The 17,192-nt window shown below is 47.2% G+C and overlaps 1 protein-coding gene across 3 annotated transcripts in view; it reads left to right on the top strand.

Annotated features, from left to right (window-relative positions):
* The window catches only part of Tm7sf3 (transmembrane 7 superfamily member 3), a 32,330-nt gene extending 17,663 nt beyond the window's left edge, over positions 1-14,667 (top strand). For 2 of the 3 annotated variants that reach the window (XM_030255567.1, XM_030255568.1), the window contains 6 exons: positions 3,479-3,565; positions 5,989-6,069; positions 6,975-7,127; positions 9,267-9,364; positions 10,653-10,815; positions 12,922-14,590. In XM_030255567.1, coding sequence (XP_030111427.1) covers positions 3,479-3,565; positions 5,989-6,069; positions 6,975-7,127; positions 9,267-9,364; positions 10,653-10,815; positions 12,922-13,184 — 845 coding nt within the window. In that variant the 3' untranslated portion in view covers positions 13,185-14,590. Of the gene's footprint in view, positions 1-3,478; positions 3,566-5,988; positions 6,070-6,974; positions 7,128-9,266; positions 9,365-10,652; positions 10,816-12,921 lie in introns of all 3 variants that reach the window. The other variant, NM_026281.2, reaches the window with a different exon arrangement.
* The last annotated feature ends 2,525 nt before the right edge of the window (positions 14,668-17,192 follow it).

Genomic DNA, 17,192 nt, shown 5'->3' with positions numbered 1-17,192 from the left:
GAAGGAGTGAGCTGAGCTAGCTAAGTATTTGTGAAGCCTTTGCTTTTTCACTATGCATGTAGTATGAACCAGTTCTCCCTGCTACTGGGATTTCCCCACAATGATGGAGTTCACCTTTGAACTGTGAGTCAGAATAAATGCTTTTTCTCTTAAGTTGCATTTTTCAGGGTTAAGTTGCTTTTGTCCCAGCAACAGGAAAAGAAACTAAGACACGTTGTTACCTTGAGCCACTGTAGGAGAGCTGCTGTTCACTAGCGGGAAGGGCTGTGGCAGTTTGAGAGCCCCATGGAGCGTTCTCATTGAGATTTCAGTCCCTAGTTGGTTGGATGTGTCAGCTAATGTAGGGGAGGACTAGGACCGGAGAATGTCACCCAAGATGCACATCCACAGCGGAGATGGCTTCCCGCTTGGCGTGAGAACATGAAAAAGGGAATTAGTTCTGAGAACAAGCCCTGAAAGATCCTGCTACCATGGCTGAGAGAGCAGGACTGATGGGAGAGGGGGGGGAGAAAGACATGTCTCATGAAGATAGTGTGAGAAAGCATTTCAAAGGGAAACGTGTCATCTGGATAAAGCCGAGGAAGAGTAAGCTCTGTTGAAAAGTGACCACTGGCTTCGCAGCACGGAGCTCATGGGTGCCAGCGAGGGCACACAGGACAGGATGTGGAGAACGTTCAGGAGCTCTTACAAGGAGCAACCTTCTAAAGAAGCATCCGGTGGTTGTGGTGGGCCAGCCTGGGCTACATAGAAAGTTTGAGGCCAGCCTGGGCTACATGAAACCATGTCTCAACACTTTCCTTCCTCAGGAATTTATTCGGTAGTGCTGAGGGTTAAGGTAGGCCCTGTGCATGCTGGGAAAGCACCACATGACAGCTGTGCCGCTGAGAGGTACATCCTGTCTCCTGTGACTCATGGTAAAGTCATGAGGAGCGCTGTGAAAAGACAGGGCTCTTACAGTTAGGATGTCAGGATGCCGCCGCCATAGTGAGAATTTGCAGCGGGGAAGAGAGGGCTCAGCTCTAAAGACAGTCCATGTAGCCAGCAGGTTTTGCTTACCCTGCTTTGTGCTCCCACAGATCACACAGGTGCACCCACCCGTGGATCCTCGAATGAAAGACACACACACACACACACACACACACACACACACACACACACACACACACACAAACTTATTTTAAAATTCCTTGGCTACCTCAAAGGCTGGACACTCCTAAATATTCCCCTGCTACCCCAGGCCCAATTGGAGAAGTAGCCAGAGGCCACTTACCTGAAAACTCTCACATGGTTGGTTGGCTGTATTTCCCTGCCACTCCTGTGTCCCATCCTTCTACCCCAAGTCATGGCAGTTCTGCCCCGTTCCTCTCTTCGTCCTACCCGCACAACTCTTAAGTGTCTTGCCCGGTGCCCAGTCATTGGCCATTGGCATCTTTATTGATGGATCAAAAATCAATTGGGGACAAGGGTCTTCAGCATCTGGACACGTACACAGATTCCTGATTGAACCAAAGCATTAGAACCAATCTCCAACAAGTATAGGCAACTGGGAGGAAAGTCACCAAAAGTCAGCGTCTGGGGTGTGGAGTTTATAAAAAGTGCAGTGTCAGGATTCTTGCTGAAGAGAAACCAGGTTGATGAGATGTCACTTTGAGGGTGGGCAGAGGATGAGGGACCCTGTCAGACATTTGGTGCCATCAGATAGTGGTGGCCAGCGGAGGGAGGAGAAGAAATTCTAGTTTATTGGAGTCGTCAGATTTTTTTTGAAACTAAACTTTGCAAGGATGTGACACAGGGTCCAGGAGAAGGTTCCAGAACCTGAGTAGTGTGTGTTCACACAAATACTCCCACCTGACTCAAACACAGCTACCCATGCTCAAGTCATGCCAAGTCAAGTCAAGTCTGTCTGTCCTGCTTCCCACCGTGATATGATGGTCATGAAATTACCTCTGAAACTGTAAGGAAGCCCCCAGTTAAATGCTTTATTTTATACATTGCTTGGCCATGATGCCTTCTCATGGGAATAGAAAAGTATTCTAAGATGGTGTTCATGTGTGCATACATGTGTGTGCATGCAGAGGCCAGAGGTTGGTGTTGGACATCTTTGTCCTTCACATACTCTTTTGAGGCAGTCTCTCACTGTACCTGGAGATCTCTATTTTGGCTGGACCAGCTGGCCAGCACGCCTCAGGGCTCCTCCCTTCCGCACCGCCCCAGCATTGGGAGGCGTTCACTGCCACACCCAACTTTTCACGAGGATGTGGATCTCAGGCTTGGAAGGCATTTTACAACCAAGCTATCTTCCCAGACCCCAGGTTTTGTATTTGAAAGAAAGCAAGGTGGAACAGTCCACCAGCTCTGTGTTTTGGGGTGACAGTCACCCACCCACCAGCCCTGTGTTTTGGGTCACGGTCACCCACCTTCGGAAGCAGAATGTACACTTTTATCTTTTGCTGCATAGTTCTGTGAGGTCAGAAGAGTTAGATCTGTGGACCGACCGTGGTTCACAGACCCTGGTCTGCACTTCTCATTTGTTGTTTAAGTGCATGTCCCGTGCTTTCACGTAAGCGCCTGGTGCACCTGCTCCATCTTGTAAGTTTTCAGAGTGTAGAGGTCTGTTCTCACTCAAGGATAATTTCCTTAGGCTCATTTTGAGGGTTTCCAAGGAAGGTGACTTTTGTGAGCAGGGTTTCCTCTTGATAAGGGGTATTTTTTTTTTGAAACAATGACTGATTAATTTACGTTTATTTTGTGCACATGGATGTTTTGTCTGTGTGTGCCCTGTGTAGTCTGTGAGTGCAGTGCAGGCAGAGGCCAGAAGAGGGCGTTGTATCCTATGGAGCTGGAGTTACAGATGGTTGGGTGCTGGGACTCGGATCTTCGTTCTCTATAAAAGCAACAGTGCTCTTACCCACTGAGCTGTACCTCCAGCCCCCACTGTTCAGTCTTAGTGAGACAGGGCTCACTCTTTATCTCAGGCTGACTTGGAAGTGACCATGTAGCACAGTTGGCCTTGCCTGCGAAGTGCTTTTCCTGCCTCAGCCTCCCTGGGCTAGGCTTGAAGGCATGCATCACCCCTGTGTGCTGAGTCGGGATGCAGATGCGGCATCTACCCAGGGCTCATGAGTTTCCGTTAACCGGGGCGCCCGCTTTTTCTCTTTGCAGTTTATTTGCTGAAGAAACGACGACTTGTTTTAGGTAACATGCTCTGTTATATCGCTCCTAAAGGAACACCATAAGTAGCCTGGAGTGCCTTTGTCAGGAGCGTGTGTTCTGGTTCTCCTTGTTATAAAAAGCAGCCATTGCGGTAGCTGCCTGCATAGATTCACTCATCAGGGAACAAGGATATTTTTAGGGGCCGTGATCATGTTATTCTTAAGCCACTATAGCTTCCAGTCTTCCCTGTGTTGCTTATTAATTAACACAGACACACTTGTCCACTAATATTTGTTTGTTTGTTTGTTTGTTTGTTTGTTTGAAGGAAGAGTATCTACGAAAGTGTTCTCCACTTTGGTTGCCCTGCTTGGGCTCTTCGTTTGTTTCTTTGGACACAGATTCTGGAAAACAGGTATCTCTCCCACCCAGCCCTCATTCTGCACCTTGTGACGTGTCCCCTGCTGCCGGGGCTCGTGAGGGTGTCTCCACTGTTCGCAGATTTCTGTGGGCAAGTCTGTGTAGCTGCTGTGCGTCTTTAATTTTCCCAATTTCAGCAGCGTGGCGCAGCTCCCTCTTTCGAGGGGATGTAAGTGGGGTTGTATGGCTCTGACGGCTTGCAAGCCGGGGCTGGCTGAGATTAGGGGTGAGAGAGACTGGAAAACCCCCTGAGTTTGGAGGCAGCAGTAGGTTTGAATTTAAGAAATCAGGCTATGGCCGTGGTGAAGAGTGACCCGGGATCTGTTCAGTGCTGAGCATTTCAGCTTCAGGATGGAGCAGGTGCCACAGGGCAGCAAGTGGGACTTCAGTGACGCCCACACTGCCTTTTAGGTAATGTTTTCATAGGCAGAACATGCACAGTGAGTCAGAGGTTGTGAGGCTGAGCTCTGAGGCCAGCAACTGTAATCCCTGGGCAGCGCTGCCTGAGAGCCTGTTCTGACAGAGTTGATGTCACAGCCTTCTTCCTTTCATTTTGACATGATCTTTTTTCTTGCTTAGGTGATAAGAAAAAAATCACAGGGAAGTCCATGCCCAGGGCGCAGTGACTACAGACTGAGAATATAATTGCCATCCTGGGAAAAGTCCCCAAACCTGCTGTGTTGAGATACAGTGTTCAGTAACAGCTGGGGAGAATTTGAGAAAACCCACAGAGCTGTGTCCTCCTCATCACAATCAGATTTATCCTGATTAATCTAGATAGTCTTGATTAATCTCGGGCAGTGGTGGTGCACAGGTTTAGTCCCAGCACTCAGGAGGCAGAGGCAGGTGGATTTCTGAGTTTGAGGCCAGCCTGGTCTACAGAGTGAGTTCCAGGACAGCCAGGGCTACAGAAGGAAAACCGGTCTCAAATCCCACCCCACCTCAACTCCCCCAAAAAGAGAAGATTAGATTTACTTGTGGGAAACAAGAGTTATCTGTATGCCCAGACTACATGGACTTCAGTGGATGAAGATAATATATGAAAGTCACATTTTACTTTCTCCTTATTTTTTGTTTGCTGTTGTTTATGTAATATTTAGTGTGTCCTTTCAGATTAGACACAAGTGTTTTCAGTAGAAAACCACGGCTCCAGGATATAGCTAATGCTAGAGTATTTGGTGGGTGTGTGCAAAAGAAAAGACAGAGGGCTGGGGAGATGGCTGTGTGGAGGGCCCAAGTTCAAACCGCAGGACCCATTGAGATCTGGGCGTGGTAGTGCGTGTCAGTGAGGCAAGGTGGGGTGTGGAGAAAGGAGAGCCCCAGAGGCTCTGGAGCCAGCAAATGGGTAGGCAAAGGAGCAGCAGGACAAGAGATCCACCTCAACGGTGTCTCGGGGTGTAAAAGGTGATGGCTGGGATTGTTTCTGGCTTCACAAACACACGCACACACAAACACATTGAAAAAAACAGTGACATGTTGTGGTAGCACATGCCTGTAATTCCAGACTTTGGAAAGCTGAGGTAGAAGTCCATGAGTCCATGAGTCTGAGGCTAGCCTGGGCTACATAAAGGAGCCCCCAAAGAAGAGGAGGGAGAAGAGGGGGAGAAGGGAGAAGAAAAAGAAGGAGGAGGAGGAGGAAGAGAAGAGGAGAGACATGTAGTTAATGAACTGAGACGAGCAAGTAACCGTTTAATTATGCAACAGGCTCAATACAGGCACACACAACCAGTATCTAATGCTGCAGCCTAGTACATTCATTATCCCCTGACTTCTAAGTTTCCCTGCCTTTTAGATAACCATTCCATCTGTGACTGGGCGTGGCGATTGAGGCGTAGGTGCTCCAGCACACACTTGTAAATTAGATGCCTCCATTGGCTCCCTGACAGAGGTTTTCATTCGCTGCTCATTTTCTTTTTTTTTTTTCATTTTAATTCTTTATTTGATAATTCTTTTATCTTCACATTATTCCCCTCTCTTTTCTTGCTTTGTTATATTCTTTTTTTAAAAAATATTTTTTTTATTACGTATTTTCCTCAATTACATTTCCAATGCTATCCCAAAAGTCCCCCATACCCTTCCCCCACTTCCCTACCCACCCATCCCCATTTTTTTGGCCCTGGCGTTCCCCTGTACTGGGGCATATAAAGTTTGCGTGTCCAATGGGCCTCTCTTTCCAGTGATGTCCCACTAGGCCATCTTTTGATACATATGCAGCTAGAGTCAAGAGCTCTGGGGTACTGGTTAGTTCATAATGTTGTTCCACCTATAGGGTTGCAGATCCCTTTAGCTCCTTGGGTACTTTCTCTAGCTCCTCCATTGGGAGCCCTGTGATCCATCCAATAGCTGACTGTGAGCATCCACTTCTGTGTTTGCTAGGCCCCGGCGCTGCTCATTTTCTGATGGTTCATTTCTTCCTAGATTTATTCTTCATTGGCTTCATCTTCCTGGGGTTCTTCTTCTACATCCTGATCACCAGACTGACACCCCTTCAGTATGACGGTGAGTATAGATGACAGCTTAGCTGGGGTTCAGACAGGAAGCTGCTGGGTCCCCACCCACAGTGCCTTCCGGCTGTTTAGCCTGTGCTGGGGGTCATCACGCATCAAGTGTGCGGAGATGGGCAACCCGTGCCTGGAACCTGCTCCACCTCCTCATCTCGGCTTTCTCTTCTGAGTACAACAGAGGTCAGGCCAGGGCACATGCCTGTAAAACCAGCTCTCAGGAAGCTGAGGCAGGAGGATTACATGTTTGAGAGCAGCCTGTGCTACATTGTAAAACCTTGTCTCAAGAAACAAAACCAGAGGCAGGAGCCCAGAGTGGCTCCGCAGTTAGAAATAGAGACAGATAGCTCTGGGTAAGTGAGTACCTGCTACTCCAGTATGCAGAGGCAGAGGTGCAGAGGCACAGAGAGAGAGAGAGGCAGAGATAGAGGCAGAGAGAGAGAGGCAGAGAGGCAGAGAGACAGAGGCAGAAGGAGGGAAACCTGAGTTTAAGACCAGCCTGGGCTACAGAGTAAGACAATGCCTCAAAATAGCACACAGTGTCCCCGGGAGGGAAGGAACTTCAAACATTCTCCTTTTCCCAGCTTCATTTATTTCTTGAGGCAGGGGCTCGTATAACTCAGGCTGGCCAGGAACTTGCTCTGTGGACAGGGAGACCTTGAACCTCTGGTCCTTCCTGATGAATGCAGATGGAAGCCAGAGCCTATGTTAGGTGAACTCTACCAGCTGAGCCACATCCTCAGCCCCGACACATTTAACAGATTGGTTGTCACCTTTGCTTTCGTGGTCCTGCCTTACTGACAAAGTTGTCCTGTCCCCAGCCCTAGGGTGACTACCTTAAGCTTATCCTGAAGCTCAGGTTGAAGCCTGCCGACTCATCTCTGTGTTCTCTCCCTTGTGCAGTTCGCCTGGCTCTCACCGCTGTAGCTGGCAGCTTTGGTGGCCTCCTCCTGGTGGCTTCATGGTGGCGATTCGGGATCCTCACACTCTGCATGCTGTGTGTGGGACTCGTGCTGGGCTTCCTCGTGTCTTCTGGGACTTTCTTCACGCCTCTGGGTAGGAGATGCTGACTCTCAGGCTGTGTGGGGTTTTACTTGGGCTTTGGAACTGTCAGGAATCTGGATCCTGAAGTGTGTTGCTTATCTCTGCCTTCTGGAGAGTCAAAGTACTTGCAGAGATGGCTTGACCCCAAGGGGAGGGCCAGCTGAGAGCACCCTCCTTGGGGACCTTAGAATGTCCTCAGGGACAGCTCTCCATGGGCTAAGGTAGGTGTTGAGGCTCATAGGGGAGGACAGGGGCTTTATTTTTATTTTTAAATTTTACTTTAAATTTTGTGTATTTTGATACAAGGTTTAACTTTGCAGTCCAGGCTGGTTTCAACTCACAGTAATCCTTTTGTTTCAAATTTCTGAGTACTGGGATTACAGCTGTGAGCCACTGTGCCTAGTTACTTTGTAAACATTTTAAACCTCACTCCCAGGATGTCTCCTGGATGAACCAGGGGCTGTGCTGGTGGGCACCAAGCTTGGGAACCTGGTGCTGTTTCCGGTCTTCTCTTGACCTGCCTCTGTCCCACCCTTTGCCATCACCCACCCTGATGGGGGGGTCTCAAGCAGCCTGTGGACTCTGAGGCTGGTTCTGCAGGGTTCTGTAGTGAAGTTCTTGTGTTACGGTATTTATTTCCATCAGTTACAAAAATCTGTTTGTTGCTGGAGAGACGGCTCGGCAGTTAATAGCACTGGCTGCTTTTGCAGAGGATCCAGGTTTGGTTTCCAGCACCCAGGTGGTTGGTAGCTCACAACTGTAACTCCGGTTCCAGGGATCTGGCACCCTCTTGAGACCTCAGTGGGTACCAGGTTTGCATTTGGTGGATACATGTATCCGAACACTCATACACATAAATTAAATGAATCTATGAGAAGTAAAACCATCTCATTAGCCTGTTTGAGGTTAACAAGTCCTTAGGCTTGTGGCAAGAGTCTTCCCATGCTGAGGCTTCTCAACACCACAGCTCCCTTTTTCATTTCTAACTTTTATTTACTAACTTTTGCTTCTTTTTTTTTTTTTTTTCCTTTGGAGACAGGGTCTCATTATGTGGTTCTGGCTAGCTTAGAACTTGGTGTAGACCAAGCTGGCCTCAAATTCAGAGATTCTCTTGAGTCTACCTCCTCAGTGCAGAAGCACTCCTCTTGAGACGCCCAAGTGTCTGGGAGTGCAGGTGTCTGTACCTCTTCAGACGCCCGAGGGTCTGGGAGTGCAGTTGTCATGACCGCATGCAGCTCTGGGTCACCCAGGTGTGTAGTAGCAGAAAGCGTATGAAGAGCATAAGTGTCCTACTCTGGTCTGTCCTGGAGTTAGTTCTTCATGAGAGGAAGTGGGCTAATGGTTCAAATCTATTCATACTGAGTTCACTGCTTAACTTGGAATAGCGTCTGTGGAAATCTCCTCATTACTGAAGATTACAAAAGCTTAGAGTTAGAAGGGCGGTGAGCCTCCACACAGCATAATAATATAACAGTATAATAATAACTCTTGCCACACTAGAGATAGGAATCAGACCAGAGTCTCACAGTGGATGAACAGGAGAGCAAGGCGATGGCAGTCTCTTCAGGTCACCCTCTAGACCCCTCACACCTTCTAGGACATGCCCTTAAAAGGGATAATGTCGGGCTGGAGAGATGGCTCAGTGGTTAAGAGCACTGACTGTTCTTCTAGAGGTCCTGAGTTCAATTCCCAGCAACCACATGGTGCCTTGCAACCATCTATAATGGGAACTGATACCTACTTCTGGTGTGCATGAAGACAACTACAGTATACTCACATACGTAAAATAAGTAAATCTTTTTTTAAAAAAAAAGCCAACCAAACAAACAAAAAAGGGATTATGTTAGCTGGGCATGGTTGCACACACTTTTAATCCTAGCAGAGGCAGGGCTTCCTGATGTAAAGACAGAGGCCAGCTTGATCTATCTACAGGACAGCCAAAGCTACACAGAGAAACCCTGTCTCAGACAAACACACACAGGGTGGTATGGATTATACTGACCATTAAATGCAAACTTAGAGTGTGGGTCTGGCTGCCAGCATATTGCCTGGCTGTCATTTTAAGCCTTGTGAGTGTCTTCGTCCATACTCAAGACAGTGAAATTTAACCTGTGAGTGTCTTGTGTATTCTTGATTTCTCTACTTTTCCAGGAAACCTAAATGTTTTTCATGATGATGGAGTGTTCTGGGTGACGTTCTCCTGCATAGCGCTGCTTGTTCCAGTCATCTTCATGGGCTGCCTAAGAATCGTAAGTGTGCCAGCGCAGTCCGATGACCCATCCTGCCAGCCTTCAGGGGTCCTCATGGAGAGCTGTGTGTTTCCTTCCTTAGGGAGGGCTCTGTGGTTATCTGTGCTGAGGAAGTTCTTTGATTACCAAGTGTCTGTCTCAGGGCAGGCCATCTTCCCCTCAGATGAAAGCAAGCAAGTTGTACTGTGAAAGTGCACACACACAGCACACACAGCACTGTTTCTGGTGGCCTGGGGTGAGCTCTCCTCCCCTGATTTTGGACTGATTAACTTAGACTGATCAACTTAAACAAAGAAAGGGGAGCTGACAGGCCTGTAGCTTCAGGTAAGCATGTTCTGAGCCAGCCTTTAACATATCTGATCATCCTGGACTGGTCACCCAGAAAGGGGTCCTGTCAGGGAGAAAAAAACCTATGGCCTTTGTCTCCTGTGAAGAGGATGAAGAATCGGGAAGTACGCTATCTTTATTATCTGTCTGTGGCCCCTTTCCCGATTGCTTTGCCCTGCCTGTCAGAGATCTGAAGAGCCCCCAGTCGCTCAGAGTGTCAGTACCTGTGAGAGCAGAGCAAACCACCTCCCTCTACTGCAGCAACTCAAAGGCCATTTAGTTTTAGCTGCCGCTGCAGAATGGCTCCTTTGATTAGATTTTACGGTGCAAGTTTTCCTCTCCTCCTCCTCCTTTCTTCTTCTGGGAAGATTATTTTCTACAGTTGAGTTGTGCGTCACTCAGTAACAGGGCTGCCTTCTAAGAAGTCAGACACCCTTAGGCAGTTTCCCCATGGTTCAGGCATCAGAATGAACTACAGGGACCTGGAGGGCCACAGTCACCACAGAGGGTCTTACGGGATGGCGTCACTGGCCATATTGTTGCACAGTAGTTTGAGTGTTTTGCCTGCATGTAAGTATGTGTACCTGGTGCATGCCTGGTACCCATGGAGGCCAGGTGTCCCATCCCGTATGAACTCTGGTTAAGGACGGATGTGAACTTCCATGTGAGCGCTGGCTCCCCTGCAAGAGCAGCAAGTGGTCTCAACCACTGAGCAACCCTATTTGATAGCCCAATTTAAACAGTGTGGTAAGAACCTACTACGGGGGAGGGGAGGACAGGAACGAATATGATAAAAATACACTGTATGAAACTCTCACAGAATAAAAAGCAGACCCACTGTGGGCAAGGAAGGTTGTTTTACCATAGCCCTTGTCAGTGCTGAGACAGCACGAGGCCACCGAGAGAGCTGGAGGCTGCTCTCATTCCAAGGGTGATACCTGTCTCCTCTGCTCTCCCGCAGTTGAACATCCTGGCTTGTGGAGTCGTGGGCTCCTACTCCGTGGTGTTGGCTGTTAACAGTTACATGTTCACAAGCCTCTCCTACATCACCCTGAACGTCCTCAGGAGAGCTCTCAACACAGATTTCCGAGGGGCTGTCATTAGAGTGCCTTTCCAGACCAACGGTAAGACACTGGACTGATGGCTAAATAGGCGTGCTGACTAACCCACCCACCCTAACAGGAACACATAAGCATCACCTGGGGCTGAAAGAGGAGCCATGGTACAGATGCCATGAGAGCACTCTGCCAGTAACTAAAGGACTGAAATGTCTAAGGTACTGGGTACTCATCCTTCCAAACATCTGAGTGGACTTTGCTAGCTGGGCTTGCTTACCTGTCCATTCTCAGATGGGGACCCTGTTTGGCATCTATCCGGTGAGGAATGAGAGTCGCACCGGATTTAATTAACTGTGTCCCTTTGTTTCTTCACTTCAATGAAGATGTGGTTTATTTTCAATTAGTGATCAAATCATTACCTTAATTAGAAGATTCTGTTCATTATTGAGTTTCTATTTTAATTTGACCTCTTGGAGACAGGTTCTCTCTAGCCTAGGCTAGCCTCAAATTAACACTGATCCTCCTGTCTCTACCTTCCCTGAGATGTTGAGTGTGGACCCCAACATGTGGCTTGTGTTAACGCTTTAAAGGAAAGAACACACTACATATTTACAGAGTTTTCAAACTGTGTTGATTTCAGACAAGTTTAAAGACATAGGGTAGAGAAGCATGTCTCAGAATTGGGATGTAGCAACTGTGACTGTTAAGATTTTTTTTTTAGGGCAAATCTTTGCCTCTACTTAGAGACAATAATCAAGATCTTCCCCTTGGGATGAGAGGTCAGACGTGGAGACCTTGCGCTCAGAGATTTTTCTCCCTGGGGGTGTGGGGTCTAAGGAAGTGTCTACCCATGACCTTCTAAGGTCTCAACCTAAGGTTGGTTCCACCAGAGTTCCCTGTGAGAAGCAGTGAGTTTATTGGGCTTAATTAGAGTCTGGGGAAGAGGTTGTCTTTAAGAGCTTGGGTGAGCCCAAGGCAGCCACACTGGAAAGTCTGCACACAGTCCAGGCAATGGCATTCCCAGAGCTATGTCTTTGTTGGATGCTTGGTGGAATCTGGGGTGTCAACTCACATTGTCTTGCGTCCCATCCATGTAAGCATCCAACCCCCCTGGGAGTATGTAGAGAGTAGCTAGGGCAGCCATGTCTGCAGGCACTGCACATGGAAGCTCCAGGAAGCTACACAGCCAGCTTTCACTCCCTGCTTCAACTTTCTGGATGTCTGTAGTAGAAGAAGCTACTGTCGTGTCTCCTTGTGCCTTGGCTTGTAAGTGAGGAGATACATTTGGACATATGTCCAAAATTGAAAGGAAGACATGCATTTAGCACGTGAAGGGGAAGCGCTGGTGCACACTAAATGTTAAACAGTTCAGAACCAGGCGTGTTCCTACACAGCTTCACTCCTAGCACTCAGGAAACTGAAGCAGGAGGATGGCCACAAATTTGAGGCCAGCAAGGGCTCATAGTGAGTTCCAGGTCAGGACTGACTATGGAATTAAGACCACCATCTTGAAAAATTAAAAAAATAAAAGAATAAAAGGGTGTGAGGGAGGAAAGAGAGAAAAGGAACAAGGAAAGAGAAAGAAAAAGAAGTTGGGGCCAGGATGGGTGGCTCAGTGGGTAAGGTGCTTGCTCTGTGTTGTGAGGACCCAAGTTCAGATCCCCAAGTAAAAAGCCGGCGTGAGCCGGGCAGTGGTGGCGCACACCTTTAATCCCAGCACTTGGGAGGCAGAGGCAGGTGGATTTCTGAGTTCAAGGCCAGCCTGGTCTACAAAGTGAGTTCCAGGTCAGCCAGGGCTATACAGAGAAACCCTGTCTTGAAAAACAAAATAACAAAACAAAACAAAACGCTGAGTGTGAGAGCGTGCATAAGCAACTACAGTTAGCGGGGCTTGCTGGTTCAATGGGACAGGCGCCTGTCCAAACAGTAAGATGGAGAGCAACAGAGGAGCAATAGGAGAGGACACTTGCCACCCACACTGGCCTCCACACACACCACACAAAAACTGCTGACTTGATGGCGCATGTCTATAATCTTGGTATTCAATAGAAGGCAGGAGGATTGCCATAAGTTTAGGGCTAGTCTGGGCTATATCTTGAGACATATACTGAAAAGCAAAACCAACCCACAACACAGAATCCCCTGAGTACAAAGGATACTTCTCTCCTTTAGACTACATCATCCTGGCCGTGTGGGGGATGCTGGCTGTCAGTGGAATTACACTTCAGATTCGAAGAGAAAGAGGACAGCCGCCTTTCCCTCCCCACCCCTACAAGCTATGGAAGCAAGAGAGAGAACGCAGAGTGACCAACATCCTGGACCCCAGCCATCACATCCCTCCCCTGAGAGAGAGGCTTTATGGTCGGGTTGCTCGGATCAAAGAGCTCTTCCAGAAGGAACAGCCGGCTGGAGAGAGGACACCCTTGCTTCTGTAGAAGGCTGAGGGTCAGTGTGCTTGCCCTGGAGTTCTCGTCTAGACTGCCCAGTTGTCCCAGGTCCATGCAGGGCCAGCCAGGGTGGGTGACAGGGTGACGCCCCCGTGGATGTACAGCAGTGGAGTTAGAGGATTCTAAGTGATATGGTGAGAAAAGTCTCCAAAAAGTTGGCCGTAGATGTTTTTCCTCATTTTCCACAGTCTTGAGAAGTTACCTTTTGATGATTGATGTCTTTTATAAAATACACCAAAAAATAAAAATGTCTCCTTGAAGCCCTAGTGTTTTGTTCTTGTAGCTTCTTGGACAGTTATGACTCAGTCAGAACCTGTGGAGGGGAGGCAGGCAGTGGGTATTTATTCGCTTTGTGTGTAGAAGTTTAGGGATTTGATTTGGGTCCTTGAATGTCAAGACTAAGGGAAAAGTAACCCCCCTTTTCCTTAAAAGCAGTCTGATTATATTTGGCTGCATCTTATAATAAAATCAGGAACCCTTTTCATTTATTTTCAATATTCAAACGATTTATTTTAAAAACTGGCAAATTATCCTAACACGTAACAATGTAGATTTCCTGTTGTTTTGCCAGTTAGTGCTTTAAGTGGTAAATAACTAAATTTTTTCTGTAATCTAAAATAGCTCAGTTTATTAAAGATAATAAAACTTTTATATGAGTAAGTTATTTATAGCCCATTTTGTGTTGGGGCCATTTAGAGCAGTGTTGGCTGCTGACCCTTCTTTCTTAGGTTGCATTAGACGGTGACTGGACCGTATTTTGTCAGAGAGACATCAATGAGACCTTCCTAGCACCTGTGAAGTTGTGCTAATGATTGCTCTGTATAATCAAAGCCCCTGTGCTCTGAAGCTCAGAGGGATTGATCACTTAGCCACCACCATGGGTTCTGTAAGGAGGGACATGCTCTTGACTCCTCTGAACGGCAGGGCTGAGAACTGGCTTCCCTGACGTGTGTGGCCCACAGTGCGCTGGTTTGTCAGTGGTGTGCTTCTTAGTCTCTTCACAGCAATGACTATAGCCTTGACATTTCAGGGAGTGGGTGGAGTCTTCAGTTGTGGCTTTGAAAAAAGGTTCTGAAGTTAAAACATAATGAAAAATTATAAAATGAACCCCTTTTGGTTTATTTCTGAAAATCCTATTCTGTTATTACTACCTAGCTTCAGCAATATATATATATATTTTAATTGCTATAGGGTTTCTGGCTTGTCACATGCTTGCATTTTAGTTGTACAGATTGTTGGAGAACTATTCTTTGTACTGTCGGAACACACTGCCAGTCAGAGCTAAAAAAGGCAGAGTATGCTTTCTCGGAGGGAAATACAAAATATTTGTAAATTTTCATAATTTTTAATACCATTTGTATAATTTTTGTAATAAATACCTACTTTGAAAAAAATGCTTAATGTCCTCCTTATTAGGATGTCTCCAGGAGTTTATACCAGTCTTGTATGTACTTATATAAATTTAATCTGGAAAATACAGTTGTTTTAAGAACTTCACTTAAGGATAACAGGAAGTGAAGGGAATCCAGGGTGATATGTTATGGTTTATGTAGATTTAAATGTATTTACTCATTTTTTTTCATTATTTATTGACTTTACATCCCAATATCAGCCCCCCCCTCCCACAGCTCCTTCCCCCATCCCCTATTCTTCTCCTCAGAGGAGGAGGTCCTTTGGCTATCACCCCACCCTGGAACATCAAGTCATTGCAGGACTAGGCGCAGCTCATTGAGGCCAGACAAGGCAGCCCAGCTGGGGGAATAGAATCCACAGACAGGCAAGAGTCAGGGTAAGCCTTCCCCGCTCCACTCTGCTCCATTTGTTGGAGACCAAGCTGCACATCTGCACATATGTGTGGAGGGCCTAGGTCCAGCCCATGCTTGCTCTTTTGGTGGTGAATCAGTTTCTGGGAGCCCCCAGGGTCCAGGTGTGTTGACTCTGTTGGTCTTCCTGTCGAGTTCCTATCCCCTTTGAGCCCATCAGTACCTCAACACTTCTACAAGACTCCCTGTGCTTCATGTAACCATCTAATGTTTGGCTGTGGGTCTCTGCATCTCTTTCCATTGGCTTCTGGGTGGGACCTCTCAGAGGACAGTAATGCTAGGCTCCTGTCTGCAAGCATAAACAGAGCATCATTAATTAGTGTCAGGGACTGGTGGTTCTTGCCCATGGGATGGGTCTCAAGTTGGGCCATTCCCTTAGTCTCGCTCCATCTTTGTACACATCTTGTAGGTAGGACAAGTTTTGGGCTAAAGTTTTGTGTGTGGGTTGTTGGGAGTCCTGACTGGCTATAGGAGGTAGCCAATTCAGGCTCCATATCTCCCGCCACTATGAGTCTCAGCTAGTTACCCCCATAGACTCTCTAGCAGGTCCTGGAGATGCCCTGCCACTGCTCACCACCAATTTCTGTTCTCTTGTTTGCTCTCCCTACACCTGATTCCTACCCCCACCCCCACCCCGTTGCTTCCCCCATCCCCTTACCCAGTCAGTTCCCTCCCTCCATCCACCTCCAATATCTAATCTTCCCTAATACAGAACTAAACTGATGAGGATGTGGAGAAACATTCCTCCTTTGCTGGCTGGAGTGCAAACCTTTACAACCACTCTGGGAATCAGTTTGGTGGTTTCTCAGAAAATTGGAAATAGTTCTACCAGAAGACCCAGCTATACCGCTCTTGGGCACATATCCCAAAAGATGCTCCACCATACCACAAGGACACTTGCTCAACCATGTTCATAGCAGCCTTATTTGTAATAGCTGCTAGATGTCCCTCAACTGGGGAATGGATAAAGAAAATGTGGTTCATTCACAAATGGCCCAGGGAGTAAAGGCACCTGACCTCAAATCTGGAGACCTGAAGTCAGTCCCTGCAGCTCATAAAGGTGGAAGGAGAGGACTGTTGCCACAGAATCATCTTCTGGTCTCCAGAGCATGTGCCAAGGCATGTGTGCACTGTGGCATGTGTCCCACATGCACAGACAACTATTTATATTTAAACAATTCCTGTACAATTTCAGCTGTTCGTACATACACCTTAAAAAATAACTAGGCAGGTTTCTGACCCAGAGGAAATGTACAGTAAGTTCTGGGTCGGGAATGAGGTTGTGGGAAGAGACTGACTGGCTAGTTATATTTGTGGTTACACCTTCACTCTCCTTTAAAGATAAAGGGTAAAGATGAATGTGGCCTGGCCTGAGGATGTGCTCTGTGGTAAAGACTGTGCAAGGCCCTGCCAGGTTCTAGCTCAAATGCCTTCTCCAGATAAGAATAAGAGCTATTAAATATCTAGTGATTTAAACAAGACTCACAGCACATACAGAGGTATATATGGAATGCCTACACTGTACTGTTTTGTTTTTTTTAAATCTTCAATTTGAGTATCCACACAGATGGGAAGCAAAGGAGGCTCAGCTTAAAGCAAGCACTGGGGAAACCAGGTTAAGCACATGGGCTTGCTGAAGAAATGAATGGAGCCTAGTCACCAGAATGCTGGAGTCAAAGTGGCCAAGCCTGCTGATCCAAGTCAGCCTCCACCTGAATTTCCCCAGGATCCTGAGAACTGTTTAGGCCCTAATTCTAGGCTTTGTCACAGTGCTTTTTGTATAAGTTCGAGGAATACAAGAGCAGGCCCTCATATTTGTAGAGCAAGCACTGTCTCAACTGAGCCACCTCCCAAGCCCTGTAGGTGTGTAACTTAACACTTTTATTATGTGGCCTTTGGTTTTTCTGTTGCTTTATACTACACCAAGTGTCCTGACAATGATTTCTTAGTTTTTGTTTTTGTTCTTTTTTTTTTTTTTTGGAGACATGGTTTAGCCCTGGGTGTCCTAGAATTCATTTTGTCTACTAGGCTAGCCTCAAACTCCCAGAGATCCACCTGCTTCAGCCACACAAGTGCTGGGATCAAAGGTGTGTGCCACCACTGCCTAGCCTAAGGGTGAATGTTATTATCTACTCTGCTGTGGCTTGGACTAGGGCTAGCAGGTATGTTCCTG

This window comes from Mus musculus, chromosome 6, assembly GCF_000001635.26.
Source record: "Mus musculus strain C57BL/6J chromosome 6, GRCm38.p6 C57BL/6J".
Taxonomy (NCBI): Eukaryota; Metazoa; Chordata; class Mammalia; order Rodentia; family Muridae; genus Mus; species Mus musculus.
The sequence above is the reverse complement of the archived record's forward strand: the minus strand, read 5'-3'. Positions and strand labels throughout refer to the sequence as shown.